Source organism: Siphateles boraxobius, unplaced genomic scaffold (genome assembly GCF_051911475.1).
Source record: "Siphateles boraxobius isolate OS27281-9 unplaced genomic scaffold, OSU_SipBor_1 113, whole genome shotgun sequence".
NCBI classification, from domain to species: Eukaryota; Metazoa; Chordata; class Actinopteri; order Cypriniformes; family Leuciscidae; genus Siphateles; species Siphateles boraxobius.
The window spans coordinates 208,470-227,821 of NW_027508715.1; the positions used below are offsets into that span (position 1 = coordinate 208,470).

Sequence of the window (19,352 nt, forward strand, 5' to 3'; positions counted from 1 at the left end):
CGTCTTCAGCCGTTTCTTGAAAATGGCCACGGAATCAGTTTGAGTTGAGTTGAGCAGATTAGCACAGACCAGGTAAAGGTCTCTAAAAGATAATTTCTCATTAGATGTTTGACGCCCCTGTGCTGAGCTTTCCAGCGCGACACGCATCTCCTCTCCTCGGACTCTCTCCATCACGGTCTGAACATGACAGCTGAGGCGTGCCGTCTTCAGTGTCACATGATCCTTCACAAATCATTCTAATATGATGATTTGATGCTCAAGAAACATTTATGATTTTGATCAATGCTGAAAACAGTTGTGCCGCTTCATATTTCTGTGGAAACTGTGATTTCTTTTTTGTATCATAAATGCCTTTACTATAACTTTTGAACATTTTAACGCATCCTTGCTAAAAAAAATTAAAAAGTATTTTAAAAAAAAAACCTAAAAAAATCAAACTTTTGATGAGTAGCATACATCAAGTTATATAGTTTTTTTTTGTTTCTGGTGATTTAAACATGACTTTTTTTTTTTAAGTAACCATGTAGTTATTTCTCATTTGATTATTAATTTTTTTTATTTTGCTCGCCCACCATGAAATCAAACACACTAATTCCTGTCCGTACCCCATTACTGCAATACACGAAATGCTCCTAAAACATACAAGGTAATTGCTCATTAGACGATTGACGCCCCTGTGCTGAGCTTTCCAGCGCGACACGCATCTCCTCTCCTCGGACTCTCTCCATCACGGTCGATGGTGACAGCTGAGGCACGTCAGCGCCGGGTCTCTGACTGGACGCGCGTCGGATCACGGTTCCCGGTTCCCCGGTGGATCTCACTGTCTCTCTGTCTGGAGGCCAGCAGGTCCCGGTGCTGCGGGTGATGGCAGACAGGCTCCTGCTAAATGTGCTGGAGAGATGTAAATTACCAGAGTGCAGCTGTCAGCGTGTGTGTGTGTGTGTGTGTGTGTGTGTGTGTGTGTGTGTGTGTGTGTGTGTGTGTGTGCGCCAGCAGGGTCTGCTTCTGTCTGCGTATCTGCCCGCTGTGTGCTTACTTTTCTGTGCCGAAACCTCCTGCTCTGCAATTGTGCTGCTCGTCCGGCCCATTTTTCTCTCTGCCTTCCTCTTCTTCTGTTCATTCTCTCCACTTTCTTTCCACTCTTTCACGCGTCTGCTGGCGTTCCCCGTGTTTCTGATCGTGTGGTCTCGCCCGTCTCTGTCATCCATCATAAACATATCTTCAGCTGTTAGAGTCGCTGTTGTTTCAGAATGTGTTTGTCAAGTGGGTGAGAGTGCTGTTGTTTTATATTTAGATAATACGAGTAAAAATGTACGAGTAAACTTACACAACAGTCTACACACTTGTACGAATGTTATTTGATTGTCACAGATTAATTTTGGAGATACATCTTAGATTTTTCGAACCTTAGATTTTAGAACCTTTGAATTTTAGAACTTTTGATTTTTAGAACCTTAGATTTTAGAACCTTAGATTTCTAGCATCTTAGTTTTTAGGAACCTTACATTTTAGAACATTAGATTTTTAGGAACCTTACATTTTAGAACATTAGATTTTTAGATCCTTAAATTTTAGAATCTTAGATTTTAGAACCTTAGATTTTTAGCATCTTAGTTTTTAGGAACCTTACATTTTAGAACATTAGATTTTTAGATCCTTAAATTTTAGAATCTTAGATTTTAGAACCTTAGATTTTTAGCATCTTAGTTTTTAGAATCTTAGAGTTTTAGAACATTAGATTTTTAGGAACCTTAAATTTTAGAACATTAGATTTTTAGGAACCTTACATTTTAGAACATTAGATTTTTAGGAACCTTAAATTTTAGAACATTAGATTTTTAGGAACCTTACATTTTAGAACATTAGATTTTTAGAACCTTACATTTTAGAACATTAGATTTTTAGGAACCTACAGATTATCCTTATCTAGTTATTTAGTCTTATAAACCTGGCATAATGTAATAATAATGTTTGAAAAATTAATTTCGTTTACTTTGGATAAAAGCGTCTGCTAAATGCCTAGATGTAAACGAATGGCTTCACGTAATTTCCAGGAGTGCTTGAGTTTAGATCAGTCATATCTGGGGCTGTTTACAAGAGACCAGACAGCATTTCCAAGGACTATAGTCACTAGTTTGAGAGGTTAGTGACATCAAAGTGACTCAAACTGTCTCTTCCTCTATTATTGACCAATTCTTGACTCAGAAAAAGCTGAAAAGTGAAAAATAACCCTGAAAAGATCTGATGTGCCTGTGTAATTTTCCATGCACATATTGGGATTTATAAAAAATAAATTTGGCATAAATATGTGTGCACTGGTTTACTGGTGTGAGCGGAGTAATGAAGTACACTAAGATTTAGTCCATATCTCATATTTTCCTACGGTCTTGTATAGGCTACCGTAAAACATGCTTACTGTAATATCACATGGATGTGAATATGCATATGGAAGTTATGCAGATTAGGGATGTACCCGAAGCCTAATACTATGTCCGGAAATGACACATTCTACGGAGCCCCTAAAGGGACATGTTGATGGAAAAAAATATTTTACAATGCTTTTGCGTTCTCTCGCAATTATATAGTTGGGTAATTTATATTTAGTGGGAGTCCTGACCACACCTTTTACAAGATAAGATATTTGTCAATGACGCTCAGGATTTTCTGCACACAAGATCCTCCGTAGAATGGTTTTCATTTTCCGTGCCTTTCCGAATTCAGATTTAGGCTTCAGTAACATCTCTAATGCATATCATGTTATGTATAGTAAAATAAGCTCTGTAAATGGTTATTTTGGGGTAGGGATGCATATGTACGCACGTCTTCCACAGACTGGGATTTTTAAAGGCAATTTTTTTTGGTTTTACCATGCATATGGTTTTATAAATCTGAAACATTTGTTCTTACGGAAAATCTGCCTTTTGTGCATACGCACATTTTTAGGAGGAAATATACACAATATACGAGACTCCAGATGTTATGCTGAAAAGCTTGCAAGATTTTTAGTATTGCTATGCTGCAATTTCATTTGCTGAATATAACCTTTGAACATGGTTCAGTTTCATTTGACTGCATAATCACGACTTACTTTGAAAACAGACTTCTTACATTAGAACATTTGCATTGTATATGCTCAAACCATTAATGTTCCGGCTTCTTTCACACAGAGCATCAATACGAAACTTTTCTGGTAATGTGGACAGGATCACACATGACATCGGCCTGGTTAGTTAAGGTTTAAAAGACACTTAATATACAGTCAAACCAAAATATATTCAGACACCTTCAACATTTTTCACATTATCACACTTTATTCGCTACAGTTTAGAAAATTGTAATAAAATATGACAAGAACTCAGTTGATATTTCACTGGTTTTGTCCGTCCTTCTGTTAGACTCTCACACATGAATTATGTTGAATATCTGTCAGCTGTTAAATTTAACTACACAATTAGATAATACCAGTTTAGCTCAACCAATCACCAAGCAATGCTTCATGTTGTTCAGTCTGTGTGTAAAAAGGTGCATTAGTTATTAAAGAAAAAACACTTCAGCAAAACATGATCAGCTCAAAGTGTCCCAATCATTTTTGGTCACACATTTGTATAAATTTTACTGTTAGTCACTGTATGAAGAATAATTGGGTTTAATATGTCAATTATTTTGGTCTCCTCACTTACATAAATGAACTATAAAGTCCTGCACCTACTAGTACTAAAAATATCATAAATTATATCTGGTGTCTGAATAATTTTTGGTTTGACTGTGTTTACTGATGTTATAGAATTGCTTGCACTGACACTATCAAATGAGAACAAAACTTAAACTCAATGTTGTCTGTATGTCACTTGTCACAAAAGCTGATGTTTTCACAGTCCTTCACACAATCTCACAACAATAACGTCATTCTGTCGGAGCTCTTGCGAGCATCTGTACTGGTCGCTGTAATTTTTCGCTCCTGTTTGTTTGTTTTCTTTGCACTATCCCAGTAAACTAATCCATGGAGCGCTTGTTTACCGGAACGAAAAGGGGGGGAAAGAATCTTCAACACAAAAAGCAGCGGAGGGGGAAAAACTTCCCACAGTGTCTCTATGGTAATCAGCAGGTGCCTGTGGCCGGCGAGAAGAAGTGAAGCCTTTCTTACGAGCGTGAGAAAGAGTGTCCGACCCCTCTCCTCCCCCCCCCCCCCCCCCCGCGCCTCCGTTCACCCCTTTTCTCTTGTACGGTGGCAAAACCCACCCCAGCGGCAACAGTGGTGGCTGCCAAACGCTCCCTCTGATCCAGCTGCAATGAAAAACGGGACCAACAAAAGACGGGAAGAAAAGGAGAAAGGCAGAAGAAGATGGAGAAGCTGCGGAAGAGTTTAAGCTCCTGGTTGCCAGTGCCAGGATGCTCGGGCAGAAATTAACTTTATTTATCTGGAGGGGGAATATTTGCCTCCCAGATTTGATTTAAAGGGGCGTTTGTTACAAATATAAAAACACAGTTAATGCCAAATTCTTAAATGTGAAGACTATAGAGAGCAGCAGTTTGGCAGAAGTATTTTCCCCTTGCAATATTTTAGTGCTTTTTTTAATTTTATTTTAGTTCCTTTTAATTTTAGAGTGATTTTTTTTTTTTTGCACAAGAAACCACTTCATACTATCAAAGCACATTAAATCCTTCACTAGATATGCAAAGAAAAGATAATTATGAGATATTTAATGTTTTATTTTGGGCCAGACAGGCCTAAAATAAAACATTAAATATCTCATAATTATCTTTTCTTTGCAACTTTTATATTTAACTTTTATATTTAAAGTTACGTGTTTTGTGTAGCTTATATGGTAAACATTTTGACACCTACGGTGGGTGAATTGAGAAAATATATGCATAAATAATATATAGAAATGTAAATAAATATGCACATATATATGCATAATGGTATATTTATGTATGTGTGTGTGTGTGTGTGTGTGTGTGTGTGTATATATATATATATATATATATGCATTTATGTATGTGTGTATAAATGTATAAATATATATATGCGCGCACACACACACATTGCCTGGCTGGCCACTAATACATTGCAATTGTTTTTTAAATGTTGATATACTTAAGAAAAAATCAGTTGTAAATATTACATAGCAGATAAAAAGATGCCTATAGGTTTTACATATCTGCTGTAGAGCATGTTTGTCACTGTCGGTGGCCTTTTAGCCCTGAGAGCCGGTTAGGGACGACCCGCTGCTGGACCTCTGGCTCATTGATATGCAGAGAACGGGCTCGTCCGGCACAGCTGCAGGATACCCGCTCACAGGGGCTCCAGGGGGAGAGGGGGAGGCCCAGGAAAAACCAACAAAAGAGCCCCCCCAGTCCCGGTTTTCAGAGATTTAATTCCCTAAATCCTGAAGCTCTCCTCCCCTCCTTTCTTAAACGCCTCCTTTCTCTTCTCACACACAGCCTGTCACCCGCGTTTCCCATCCTCTCGCTCGTCCTGAGCCATGAATGTAGCGGCAGTGGGAAGTCTCAGGAAGTCTCAGGAAGTCCCGGGACGTCCCGGGACGTGTCAGGAAGTGTCGGGGAGTGTCAGGAAGTCTCGGGAAGTGGCAGGAAGTGGCAGGGAGTCTCAGGAAGTGTCGGGAAGTGGCAGGAAGTGGGAGGGAGTCTCAGGAAGTGGCGGGGAGTGGCAGGAAGTCTCAGGAAGTGGCGGGAAGTGGCAGGAAGTGGCAGGGAGTCTCAGGAAGTGTCGGGAAGTGGCAGGGATTCTCAGGAAGTGTCGGGAAGTGGCAGGAAGTGGCAGGGAGTCTCAGGAAGTGGCGGGAAGTGGGAGGGAGTCTCAGGAAGTGGCAGGGAGTGGCAGGGAGTGGCAGGAAGTGGCAGGGAGTCTCAGGAAGTGTCGGGGAGTGGCAGGGAGTCTCAGGAAGTGTCGGGAAGTGGCAGGAAGTGGCAGGGAAACTCAGGAAGTGTCGGGGAGTGGCAGGGAGTGGCAGGAAGTGGCCAGGAGTCTCAGGAAGTGTTGGGGAGTGGCAGGAAGTGGCAGGGAGTCTCAGGACGTGTCGGGGAGTGGCAGGGAGTCTCAGGAAGTGTCGGGGAGTGGCAGGGAGTGTCGGGGAGTGGCAGGGAGTCTCAGGAAGTGTCGGGGAGTGGCAGGGAGTCTCAGGAAGTGTCGGGGAGTGGCAGGGAGTCTTAGGAAGTGTCGGGGAGTGGCAGGAAGTGGCAGGGAGTCTCAGGAAGTGTCGGGAAGTGGCCGGGAGTCTCAGGAATTGTCGGGGAGTGTCAGGGAGTCTCAGGAAGTGTCGGGGAGTGGCAGGAAGTAGCAGGGAGTCTCAGGAAGTGTCGGGAAGTGGCCGGGAGTCTCAGGAAGTGTCGGGGAGTGGCAGGGAGTCTCAGGAAGTGTCGGGAAGTGGCCGGGAGTCTCAGGAAGTGTCGGGAAGTGGCCGGGAGTCTCAGGAAGTGTCGGGAAGTGGCCGGGAGTCTCAGGAAGTGTCGGGGAGTGGAAGGAAGTGGCCGGGAGTCTCAGGAAGTGGCCGGGAGTCTCAGGAAGTGGCCGGGAGTCTCAGGAAGTGGCCGGGAGTCTCAGGAAGTGTCGGGGAGTGGCAGGGAGTCTCAGGAAGTGTCGGCAAGTGGCCGGGAGTCTCAGGAAGTGTCGGGGAGTGGAAGGAAGTGGCAGGGAAACTCAGGAAGTGTCGGGGAGTGGCAGGGAGTGGCAGGAAGTGGCCAGGAGTCTCAGGAAGTGTTGGGGAGTGGCAGGAAGTGGCAGGGAGTCTCAGGACGTGTCGGGGAGTGGCAGGGAGTCTCAGGAAGTGTCGGGGAGTGGCAGGGAGTGTCGGGGAGTGGCAGGGAGTTTCAGGAAGTGTCGGGGAGTGGCAGGGAGTCTCAGGAAGTGTCGGGGAGTGGCAGGGAGTCTTAGGAAGTGTCGGGGAGTGGCAGGAAGTGGCAGGGAGTCTCAGGAAGTGTCGGGAAGTGGCCGGGAGTCTCAGGAATTGTCGGGGAGTGTCAGGGAGTCTCAGGAAGTGTCGGGGAGTGGCAGGAAGTAGCAGGGAGTCTCAGGAAGTGGCGGGAAGTGGCCGGGAGTCTCAGGAAGTGTCGGGGAGTGGCAGGGAGTCTCAGGAAGTGTCGGGAAGTGGCCGGGAGTCTCAGGAAGTGTCGGGAAGTGGCCGGGAGTCTCAGGAAGTGTCGGGAAGTGGCCGGGAGTCTCAGGAAGTGTCGGGGAGTGGAAGGAAGTGGCCGGGAGTCTCAGGAAGTGGCCGGGAGTCTCAGGAAGTGGCCGGGAGTCTCAGGAAGTGGCCGGGAGTCTCAGGAAGTGTCGGGGAGTGGCAGGGAGTCTCAGGAAGTGTCGGCAAGTGGCCGGGAGTCTCAGGAAGTGTCGGGGAGTGGAAGGGAGTCTCAGGGTGTCTCAGGGAGTCCCAGGAAGTGGCAGGAAGTGGCAGGATCTCTTCCCACTTGATGCGGAGGCAGCGCCGGCGCTCTCACACGCTTTCACACTGTTGCTTTAATTCACTCGGTTTTTATGGTCTTTGGCAATCTTCTCTGTTCATTTTTAGTATAATATTGCAGAATATTAAATATCATCTTTAATTTTATATATATAAATGTGTGTGTGTGTATATATATATATATATATATATATTTTAGTAAAGTGTATATATACTATATATATATACAGTATATATATAAATTCTCTATATATAGAATATTAATACATTATATATTTAGAATATTAATTATATATATGTATGTATTAATTAGGGCTGTCAGTTAAACGCGTTATTAACGGCGTTAACGCAAAACCATTTTAACGCGATTAATTTTTTTATCGCGAGATTAACGGTCTTTTTGGTCTAGCAAACTTTGTAGTTTTTTTTCACATGCTTTTGCAACAGGACGCGGCATGCGCGGCGCTGCGCTATGAAACCCATTCATTTCAAGGGCTTGCGCCGTGCGAGGACGTTTTGTTGCTTCGTCGACCAAAGCGCAAGTGGATCTAGACCGGAAACAAAACAACAGGCACGCGCACACACACTTGTTTGGGCTTGCGAGCCGGCCAAATAGGTTAAAGTTACGTTTTGAGTGGATGACGAGCGCGAGACGCCGAAATGGATGCCAATAAGATTCTGAATGGAAAGTTTACTTTTAAAAAGTTGCCAAATGGTTCCATTGACTAGACCAAAGTGATATGTGTGTTTTGTCGTTATGAACTGAGCTATCATCATCGCAGCACGTCCAGTCTGAAATACCACTTGATGATGGCCAAGCACACACACACACACCTAATGCGAATTCTCCGCCCCCTCGTCAATATCAGTACCTCGTCAGTATTTCTTTCACCCTTTTATTGATGGACAGTGTTACATTGTGTTACAAAGAAATTATTTGCTCCAAGTGAGAATGTTAGTGTGAAATTGAACACAGTATTGCCTATGTTGTTTTCAATAAAAAAAAATGTGCACAAAGAAAGCAATCCACTTTTTTCATGTTGATAAGAGCATTAAAATGAGAAAAAATAATGAACAAAGAGAAATCAAGAGAAATTTAGAATAGATAAAAATGTGCGATTAATCGCGAGTTAACTATGACATTAATGCGATTAATCGCGATTAAATATTTTAATCGTTTGACAGCACTAGTATTAATACATATTTATTTATTTAATATAAACATTTAAATATTTAATTACATATATTTATAATTCTTTATATAAACAATATATTACATATGAATATAGTATTTTATCATGCATATATAAATTGTATATGCATTATATTTATATTATATATCAATTATTAATATTAATGTGTATATATATATATATATATATAATTGCACATAAAATATGATTATAAATTATAGAACAAGTACATATTGAATTATGTATTTATATATGTAATTATGTACAGGTCCTTCTCAAAAAATTAGCATATTGTGATAAAGTTCATTATTTTCCATAATGTAATGATAAAAATTCAACTTTCATATATTTTAGATTCATTGCACACCAACTGAAATATTTCAGGTCTTTTATTGTTTTAATACTGATGATTTTGGCATACAGCTCATGAAAACCCAAAATTCCTATCTCAAAAAATTAGCATATTATGAAAAGGTTCTCTAAACGAGCTATTAACCTAATCATCTGAATCAACTAATTAACTCTAAACACCTGCAAAAGATTCCTGAGGCTTTTAAAAACTCCCAGCCTGTTTCATTACTCAAAACCGCAATCATGGGTAAGACTGCCGACCTGACTGCTGTCCAGAAGGCCATCATTGACACCCTCAAGCAAGAGGGTAAGACACAGAAAGAAATTTCTGAACAAATAGGCTGTTCCCAGAGTGCTGTATCAAGGCACCTCAGTGGGAAGTCTGTGGGAAGGAAAAAGTGTGGCAAAAAACGCTGCACAACGAGAAGAGGTGACCGGACCCTGAGGAAGATTGTGGAGAAGGACCGATTCCAGACCTTGGGGGACCTGCGGAAGCAGTGGACTGAGTCTGGAGTAGAAACATCCAGAGCCACCGTGCACAGGCGTGTGCAGGAAATGGGCTACAGGTGCCGCATTCCCCAAGTCAAGCCACTTTTGAACCAGAAACAGCGGCAGAAGCGCCTGACCTGGGCTACAGAGAAGCAGCACTGGACTGTTGCTCAGTGGTCCAAAGTACTTTTTTCGGATGAAAGCAAATTTTGCATGCAGACTGGGGAGAAGGAAATGCCAAAATGCCTGAAGTCCAGTGTCAAGTACCCACAGTCAGTGATGGTCTGGGGTGCCATGTCAGCTGCTGGTGTTGGTCCACTGTGTTTTATCAAGGGCAGGGTCAATGCAGCTAGCTATCAGGAGATTTTGGAGCACTACATGTTTCCATCTGCTGAAAAGCTTTATAGAGATGAAGATTTCATTTTTCAGCACGACCTGGCACCTGCTCACAGTGCCAAAACCACTGGTAAATGGTTTACTGACCATGGTATTACTGTGCTCAATTGGCCTGCCAACTCTCCTGACCTGAACCCCATAGAGAATCTGTGGGATATTGTGAAGAGAAAGTTGAGAGACGCAAGACCCAACACTCTGGATGAGCTTAAGGCCGCTATCGAAGCATCCTGGGCCTCCATAACACCTCAGCAGTGCCACAGGCTGATTGCCTCCATGCCACGCCGCATTGAAGCAGTCATTTCTGCAAAAGGATTCCCGACCAAGTATTGAGTGCATAACTGAACATAATTATTTGAAGGTTGACTTTTTTTGTATTAAAAAAACACTTCTTTTATTGGTCGGATGAAATATGCTAATTTTTTGAGATAGGAATTTTGGGTTTTCATGAGCTGTATGCCAAAATCATCAGTATTAAAACAATAAAAGACCTGAAATATTTCAGTTGGTGTGCAATGAATCTAAAATATATGAAAGTTTAATTTTTATCATTACATTATGGAAAATAATGAACTTTATCACAATATGCTAATTTTTTGAGAAGGACCTGTATATGTATTATATTTATGTTATGTTCATTCTTAATATTATCTATATATAAATAATTATTATACCATATAATGTAATGTAAATTATAAAAACAAGTACATACACACATATATATATATGTATATATATTTATGTTATACATTAATTATTAATGTTTGTATGTAATGTATATGGAAATATGTGAGATGAATGTGAGTATGTCTGAGATGTTTGGCAAACAATGGTCTGTTTCTCTAGAGTCTAATTTGTTTAGATGTTCTCTGTTTATAGAAACACACACACGCACACGTCTGCAGTAACATCAGTCTGAGACAGCTGATGTGTGTGACAACACAAATAAATGCAAAACTACATGAACAGCTGTCTCATTGTTCCTGGTTTACGTCCGTGTCATAGTTCTGAGCCGAAAACAAGAGCAGCGTGTCAGAAAAGTAGAAGTGTTGAGTGTGAGAAAGAGGAAGGAACGCAGAGACAGGAAAAGGTTAGATGAGAAAGTGGCACATGTACAGAGGAAGGTGAAAGAGATGAGGAGACGGTCAGGCGGATGTGGTGGTCGTGTTCGGTGTCACATGACTGTGTGTGTTTGTGTGTGTTCCGTGATAGAATGTGGAACACAATGCTTTTATAGCGGTTCTCATATATACAATACAATGGTCCTTGAAAGTTTGTGAACCCTTTAAAGAATCTGTGAAAATGTGAATAATATTTACAAAATAAGAGGGATCATACAAAATGCATGTTATTTTTTTATTTAGAACTAAGATATTTTACATAAAAGATGTTTACATATAGTCCATAAGATAAAAAAAATAGCTGAATTTATAAAAAATGACCCTGTTTATAAGTTTACATACCCTTGATTCTTAGTCCCTTGTTTGTGCTGATCAGTTAAAAATTCTCCAGGTCCCAAAAATTCTTTAGTTTTCCAGCATCTTTTGCGTTTGTATGATTTTGAGATCCATCTTTTCACACTAAGGACCATTGAGGGACTCGAACACAACTATTAAAAAAGGTTCAAATATTCACCAATGCTCCAGAAGGAAACACAATGCATTTTTTGAATTTGAAGATCAAGGTAATTTGTACTTAATTTGTCTTCCGGGAAACATGTAAGTATCTTCAGCTGCTTTTGAGTTTACTAAATTAAAAAAAATTTCATCCTGTTCAAAAGTTTTCACCCCCGGCTCTTAATGCATGGTTTTTCCTTCTGTGAATGTTTGAACCTTTTTTTTAAAACTCCCTCAAAGGTCCTCAGTGTGAAAAGATGTATCTCAGTGTATTATTTATGAAATTATACTCTAAATAAGAAACTAAAACTGTCAGTGGCGGTAAATGTCTAAATGAGTATGTCATTGAATCATTCATTCATTCATTCAATTCATTCAAAAGGTTGATTCATTCAGGAATTAAGTAAATGGCTCTCTTTATGAATGAATCATTGGTTCACCTAATTGATTCAATCAAAACGAGGATTCATTCAGAAACAAAACACTGCTGTGTGTTGCTCTGGCTTTATTGGTAATGTTTTCCTTGGCAAAATTTAGACATTAATAAAACAATATTGTGTCTAATATAAAAGAAAATTAACTCCTTATTTATTGAAATGTTGTATATAATCAATATGACATTTGAACTCGTGTTATTCAGGATAAAAACAGCACTCGTGTGATACTGCTTAACTATATCATATAAATATGAGACGAAAACTCATACAGGGTATATTTCCCCTAATATTTTTAAGTTTAGTGCGGGTGCGTCAAACCATTTAATTTGCCATTACTAATTTTAGTATATAATATTTAGTACTAAATATGAATTTTCCATAACTAATTAATTAAATTAACATGTTAAATCGACAGCCCTAGTTTTACTATCTAGATTTATTGAAGTTATCTTATTTTTATATAATTACAACATGGATTTTCTGTAATCGATATGCTTTGTGGAAACCGCTGTACACTTGAGTTTTTAGATTTTACCAAAATACAGGAACTTGTCAAAGGCCATGACAGCAAAACATTGTGTAAGATCAGACTTCTCTTTAGTGTTCAGTTCTGATGAAGAAGCGTTTGTTTATGGATACAGTCAGAGGTGTAAATCATCACGTGTGCGTCTGTCTTTTGCACAATATTCAAGGCCGTTTTTTTTTAGGGGTGTAACGATACCCTAATGTAATGATTCGATACATATCACGATACTGAACTCACGATACAATTGCCATACTCAGAGACATATGGTAAAAGGTTAACAAAAAAAGTACCGTTGATTAAAATGCTATGTTTGCATTACTTGTGGGTGTAAATGAATATTCTTGACTTGGTGCTGGAAACCCAAAGCACAGGAGAATAGAGACACCAGAATAAAAATATTCATGATTCTAAAGCTGAAAACAGAATTATTTTAGATGAATATGTTTGCACTCTGTCACTGACTAGATATATTTAAAATAATATAGGCCACTTTTTACTGGTAACATCAGACATTTGGCATTATCATTCCCCCATTGCATTGTTATACATTATATTCAACATTATATAGTAATTTAATGTAGTACTGACACCAAAACTCTGAAAACGTGAATTTTTTCCTATATAAAATAATTTTTATTTTGGGTGCATTATACACAATATATATTGTCACTATCCACGATACAAATTGTTGCATTTTTGTATTGTGACACGATATATTGTTACACCCCTACCGGTTTTGCATGGATTCGGTGTGCATGTGATCCTCAGCATGTTTTGCCCGTCATCAAATGGGCGGCAGTGAATGACCCGCGTGCGTCAGAGATTCTGGCATGAAAACCCTGGACTCAGTGTGTCCCTGTGGTGGATTAATCTCACACCCTACGCAATTACAACTTTGGCATCATAACTACAAACACATCTGTCAGTGCCCTTCAGGCCTGAGTTGTAAAGCAGCTTCCCGTTTAAACAAGAGTCGTCTGTCCGTCTGAGACACTTCCACATCAGCAAACCTGCTGCGATAGATGCATCGGTCACGAATAAATGATGAAATTTAATCAGTTTGTTTTGTCTGTTTCTTTAAAAGGTCCCGGTGTCACGCTCATGAACGTGTGTCGTGATATACGGTGTGCGGCATGGTGGACATGCTGTCCCAGGACACACTTGGCATGGAGACAGACGGGTAGACAGGCGTCCGGCCAGATCTGGTCTGGGTTTCTTTTGAATGGATGTGGTTGGGAAAGGGTCACGTCTGATCTTGGTCTAGTGCTTTTGAGATCACACAAACCAGATACAAGAATCTGTACACGTAAATTATATCATTACCTAAAAGTCCCCCTGTAGTCAATCATTTTATCCTTTAAAACTCATTTTTGATCACTAAAATTACATATTTAAACGTTTTTTCCTTGAAAAGAATGTATTCATGCCTTAAAAAAGCTTCAATGTAACTCAACACCCTTGCCTCATTTAGTATACGCGGTTCTATGAATATGCAAATGAGCCCCGCCTCCACTCCCTCACTCACTCAGAGATCCACTTGTTGACGATCACACGTTGATCTGATTGGTCAAGGTCGTTTGTGACGTCAGAAACACCAGCGATTTCAAACCGTGTTTTTGAGACTGTCTTTGGTTCACTGCAGTTTTGAGGAGAAAATACTCACCAATGCTGTCGACTTGACTTGATTTTCAACACGGGGAATTTAATTATATTTATTTTATGATATTTATACACTACTTATTATTCATAAGTTTGGAGTAAGATTTAGTTGTAAGTGTCTTCTGCTCACCAAGGGTTCGTTTATTTGGTAAAAAAAAAATATTATTATAATTTTAAATTCTAGGAGATATGAAAGATTGCTATTTTTGCTTATCATTGGTCTTTAGATTCGGTGTGTTATACTGACAATCGAACAATACCCAATTTTCCAATGTCAGCCATTTTGGACGTTGACCATTTTGACTTGTCGTAAAATGCTCTACTTTACGAATGCATTGGTGTAGTAGCGTTACAAAATTCAGTATGTGATAGTACTCAAAAGGTATTGTGGTCAAAAACTATAATGAAATCTCAAAAAACACTTATGGCTTTCGTGTTAGCCTATTGTCTTGAAAGATTCCTTTGATCAAGCCGAGAACATCGATGCCAATTATTAGTCTTCCTGTGGACTATTTTGACACACTTTTTCAAACTCTTTCTAGACCTTGGTCTAATTTTCACCAAATTTGGCTCGGATCATCTTCAGACTATGCTGGTATAAAGTTATGGATTTCATGTCGATGGACAAAACTCTTTTTGTTTACTACATCAACGAATTTGATAGAATGATGCCAAGTTGCATCTGAGACTGTATCTCTGCAAGGCTTTGGCATATTGACACCAAAATTGGTGCGTGTCATTGCCAACCAACACTGACCATACCACGCAAATTTGGTGTCAGCGCCACCTTTTGGTCAAAAGTAATAAGCAATTATGTCTCATCGAAAGGGATTGTATTTATGGGTTTTTTGAGGAATAGACTTATCAAAAGAACAGCATTTATTTGAAATAGAAACTTATATAAATGTCTTTACTGTCACTTTCAATCAATTAAATGTGTCCTTGCTGAATAAAATAATTAATTTATAAAAAGTACTGAGCCCAAACTTTGAACGGTAGTGTATATTTACATTTACTCATTTTCCAAATTCTTATATCACTTGCAAAAGGGGAATACAGTAAGTGATTCATCAAACACCAGACGAATTACTTCCTATAGGAAGTGTGTTTTTGATTGCCAAAACCTCTTAGCCTGCAGAACAAGTTTTGAGCGAGATGCCGTCACATCTTGCCATGATGAAAAATGGCAACAGCCGTAATAACATATTGGGCATCTGGTGTGAATGAGAGTCTTAAGTACACAGGGCTCAAGGACAGATGTTCCCGCGGCTGTGGGCTTTGCTCTTCCTCCTCCCCAGTTGTTGTGAATCAGGTGGACTCATTTGTAATGCTTTAGGTTTATTGAAGTGCTGAAGCTCCGCAGAGATGTTGTGCTGTTCTAGTTTCAAGAGCCACCACCTACTGGATGCATTATGCGGCTTGGTAGTTTATCTTTTGTTACTAGACTGTTCTAGATTGTCTTATTTGACCAGGGATTCACAAACTTTTTTGTCTGCTGAACCCTCGTGAGCTAAAATATGCACTCGCTTGTTCATGGTTCTCTCATGTGGTTAATGGTCACGTGACACGCACATAAAAAAGTGATTTATTTTGATTGCTTTTTTTGCAATATTTTGTTTATGATTTCATTTATGATTCAATTTTTTGTCAATTTTTATTTCGATTTTTTTTTGGGGGGGGGGTATTTATTCATTTAAAGGTTACATTATGATATTAATCATTTTAGTAACTTGTATAGTTTAGTAACTTTTATGTTGCGTTTATTTGAAATTTATTTATTTAAATGTTAGTGTTGCATTTTGACTGTTATTATTGAACTTTACATTTTTATAGTTTAAATAATTTGTTATTTAACAAATACATTGTTTATTTCAGTTTTATATTATTATATTAATACTTTTTAGTGTCGTATTTTTACCCTTTTTATTTATTATAATTTTACATAAAATTTTTAGTAGGTGTTTAATTTAATTCCTTTTATTTTACATTTTTTCAAGTTACAAGTTGAAATAATTTGAAACATCTCAAAATGGCTATTCTTTTAATAAAGATGTGATATGATATGAACTTTCCATAAAACGGCAGTGAAATCCTCATGTTAGGAAGCAGGATTATGAGTTTAAATGATAAATGCATGTATAGTTGCTCTGTTATGGGCCAATCGCTGCTCCTCTGGCCTGTCACAGTTGAAATGAGCCAAAAAGCGTCTGAATATCAGCGAGACAGACGTTTGCCGTGACACATCCACACTTTAGTGACGGAGGAAATGGGCCAATTAAGGACAGCTTGCTTAGACCCTGCATGGGGTTAATATTCCACTCCCGTAATTAAAAATAAATTACACTTTTCCTGGATAACTATTCAAACTGTCTCTGTGTTTTTGACGTGCCACAGACTCCACGGCTGCGTGTCTCTCTCTGTTTTTTGTGGGGGTTTTTTCATTTCCAATTCCGCAACATCTGGTGCAGTGATTTCTGCACGTTCCTCAGCACAAATTGATTTTGGATGCAGAAAACGGCAGCAGTTTTTGTGCGCGCTTTCTCTAAGGAAACTGAGGTGTTTTGTGTCATGCTGTTGTTTTAAGTTCAAACCGGGTTTTAAATCTAAGTTTAGATGCATGCTTTCACTCTGCCTTTAAACTAGACTTAGCTTTCCGTTCAATAAATGATCTTAACCCTGTAAACCCTGACAAGACAAATTTTTATATATATGTTTTCTTATCTAATACATCAGGCTTTATAGATGACGTAATCTGATATAGTGAGAATATGGAGGTCAATTTTATTCTGAGGCTCAAACTGAGCAATAATGTTATTTTGTGCAGATGCTGATATTTATATGGTCGGCTCTCAATATCTGCAAATAATATGTCTTAGTAAAATGATATTTAAAAGCTTAGTTTTATGATCAAAGCTCTTTAGGTTTAAAACATATAATGCAATGCAATGCAATGCATGATTGAGAGATGATCATATTTGATACTCATTATTTTTCTATTAAATGATGTCTGGATAATTATGTCCAGTTGAAATATTACTAACAATATCAAAGTTATTCTTACTTTTACTTGATAAAAATCTAATTTGACAGCAGAAAGACAGTGAAGCACGAGCTGAAGGACGTTTGTACAATTACACTAAAAGACTTTCTATAAGTCTAAACTCTCAATCAGACGACAAAGGACTGGAGGACATTGAGTTTTGAGATCATGTTGATCATTTATTAATTCATGTGTCAATTCTGATTTAATAAATGGGGTTAATATGACCTCAGAGTTGTTTATCGTCAGGCATTGGCCGTATGCATTCCTGAGTGTTTATTATGTTTTCTGTCTTCTGTCTCTTCAGGAGAGTACATAAAGACATGGAGGCCGCGGTATTTCTTGCTGAAGAATGACGGTACGTTTACGGGATATAAGGAGCGACCGCAGGACGCCGATCAGCTGGAGACGCCGTTAAACAACTTCTCAGTGGCTCGTGAGTCTCACCTTAACTTATACTGCAGTCGTTAATAGAGCCGGAGACGGTGACGGATGTGCAGACGAGTCTGTGGAAAAGGGCTACTAGAGTTATTTCTATTTCTATATCGCTATGTGAACAACAACAGCAAATAGGGGCAATATGGGACTATTTTATGATGTGCACTGTGTAGTATTCTACCATTTTCACATCATCTTGTCAGATTGCATGCTTGCTTGAGTGCAGTATTTTTTTTTAAATAAACAGTTATTTTGCATTTTTGTAAACAAAATTGTGTGTAAAAATAGTCTTAATTTTTGACAGACCAGACAGAGATGATAAAAAATTGCATGGAGTATAATTTCAGGTTAATTTGCAACATTATACATAGGTTTTTGCACCTTCTTGGTGTTTATATTTGTACAATCAGTAGCACCTTTTTAAATTTTTTTCTGACTTTTGTGTAAAAAAGTTATTTTTTAATGTTTAAACATTATAGGTAATTTTTGCAGATTCTAAGTATTTATTTTAGTAAAATCATTTTTTTTTTACAAAACAAAATTGTGCAAAAAAAGTACATTTTTGATAGACAAAACAAAGATGTTTAAAATAGTATTTAATAAAATCTGTAGGTTAATTTGAAACATAACTAATTTTTTGCACCTTCTAAGAATTTATTTTTGTTAAAGTTTCACAGACAAAACAGAAATGTTTAAAATAGCATTTAATGTAATTTCAGGTTTATTTGCAATATTCTCCTAAGTATGTTTTTTTTGTAAAAAAAAAAAATTAAAAAAGAATAGTTTGACATTTAGATTTTTTAACAAAATTTTGTGTTAAAAAAAAGTCAGTTGACAGACAAAACAGATACGTTTAAAATTGCATCTAAAATAATTTCAGGTTAATTTGCAACATTATAAGTATTGTAATAATATTGTAATAATATTTTAGCCCTTTTTAGTATGTATTTTTGTAAAAATCGATTGACAGATTTAGCATTTTTTTACATTTTGTGTTAAAAAAAGTATTTTTTGACATACAAAACAGAGATGTTTATAATTGCATTTAACATAAGTTCAGGTTTATTTGCACGGTCCTAAGTAATCTTTTTGCACCTTTTTTATTTTGTTAACTCGATTGACACATAATGTTTGATAAATAGCACTGAAAAAGCAATGAACACAATGGATTATTTGGATATTAGACTAATGTTGCGTAAACCTTTCAAAACATCTTCAATTGACGCAAACGATCATCCAAACCTATATTTCGTGCATGCTTAATTTAATATGATATGCATGGGTGGACGTGACTTTATTCTTCTGGTCGTTCGCCACGAGGTCATGCGAGCTTCCATCTGACCTCCATCAACACGAACAGTTTTATGTTTCCTCGAGGGACGTGCAGAACATATTAAGCATATTTTGGGCCTCTTCTGGAGTCGTACCTCAGCAGAATTTTCCCAACAAGCCCCGCCGTCCCTGAGAAAACTGTTGAAATGATTGAACAGACTAATTAGACAGCCATAATGTTTGTTCAAGAGAACGCTTCCTCGCTGACACTTGTGAAATATAGTGGTTATTAAGTGTCTGATCCTCATTATTTATCTCTCGGCTGATGGAGGCTGTGGATGAAGCCCGGTTGGATCTCAGTGGTGGTCTCGTCCCGATCCTCCATCTCCACGACAGGTCTCTTACGTGACACATGTCTCCTCCACGCTCTCTCCTCGACATATGTTTGTGGGAAAGCGCTGGCAGAGTCACTGCTGGATATTGTGCTTTGTCGCGCTGAAACCATAAGTTTTACTCT

The 19,352-nt window shown here is 38.7% G+C and overlaps 1 protein-coding gene across 1 annotated transcript in view; it reads left to right on the forward strand.

Annotated features, from left to right (window-relative positions):
* LOC143706938 (RAC-alpha serine/threonine-protein kinase-like) overlaps positions 1-19,352 on the forward strand; it is an 85,268-nt gene that overhangs the window by 26,838 nt on the left and 39,078 nt on the right. Inside the window, exon 3 of the mRNA XM_077199426.1 lies at positions 17,433-17,561. Within this exon, the coding sequence (XP_077055541.1) occupies positions 17,433-17,561 (129 nt within the window). The remainder of the gene's footprint in view (positions 1-17,432; positions 17,562-19,352) is intronic.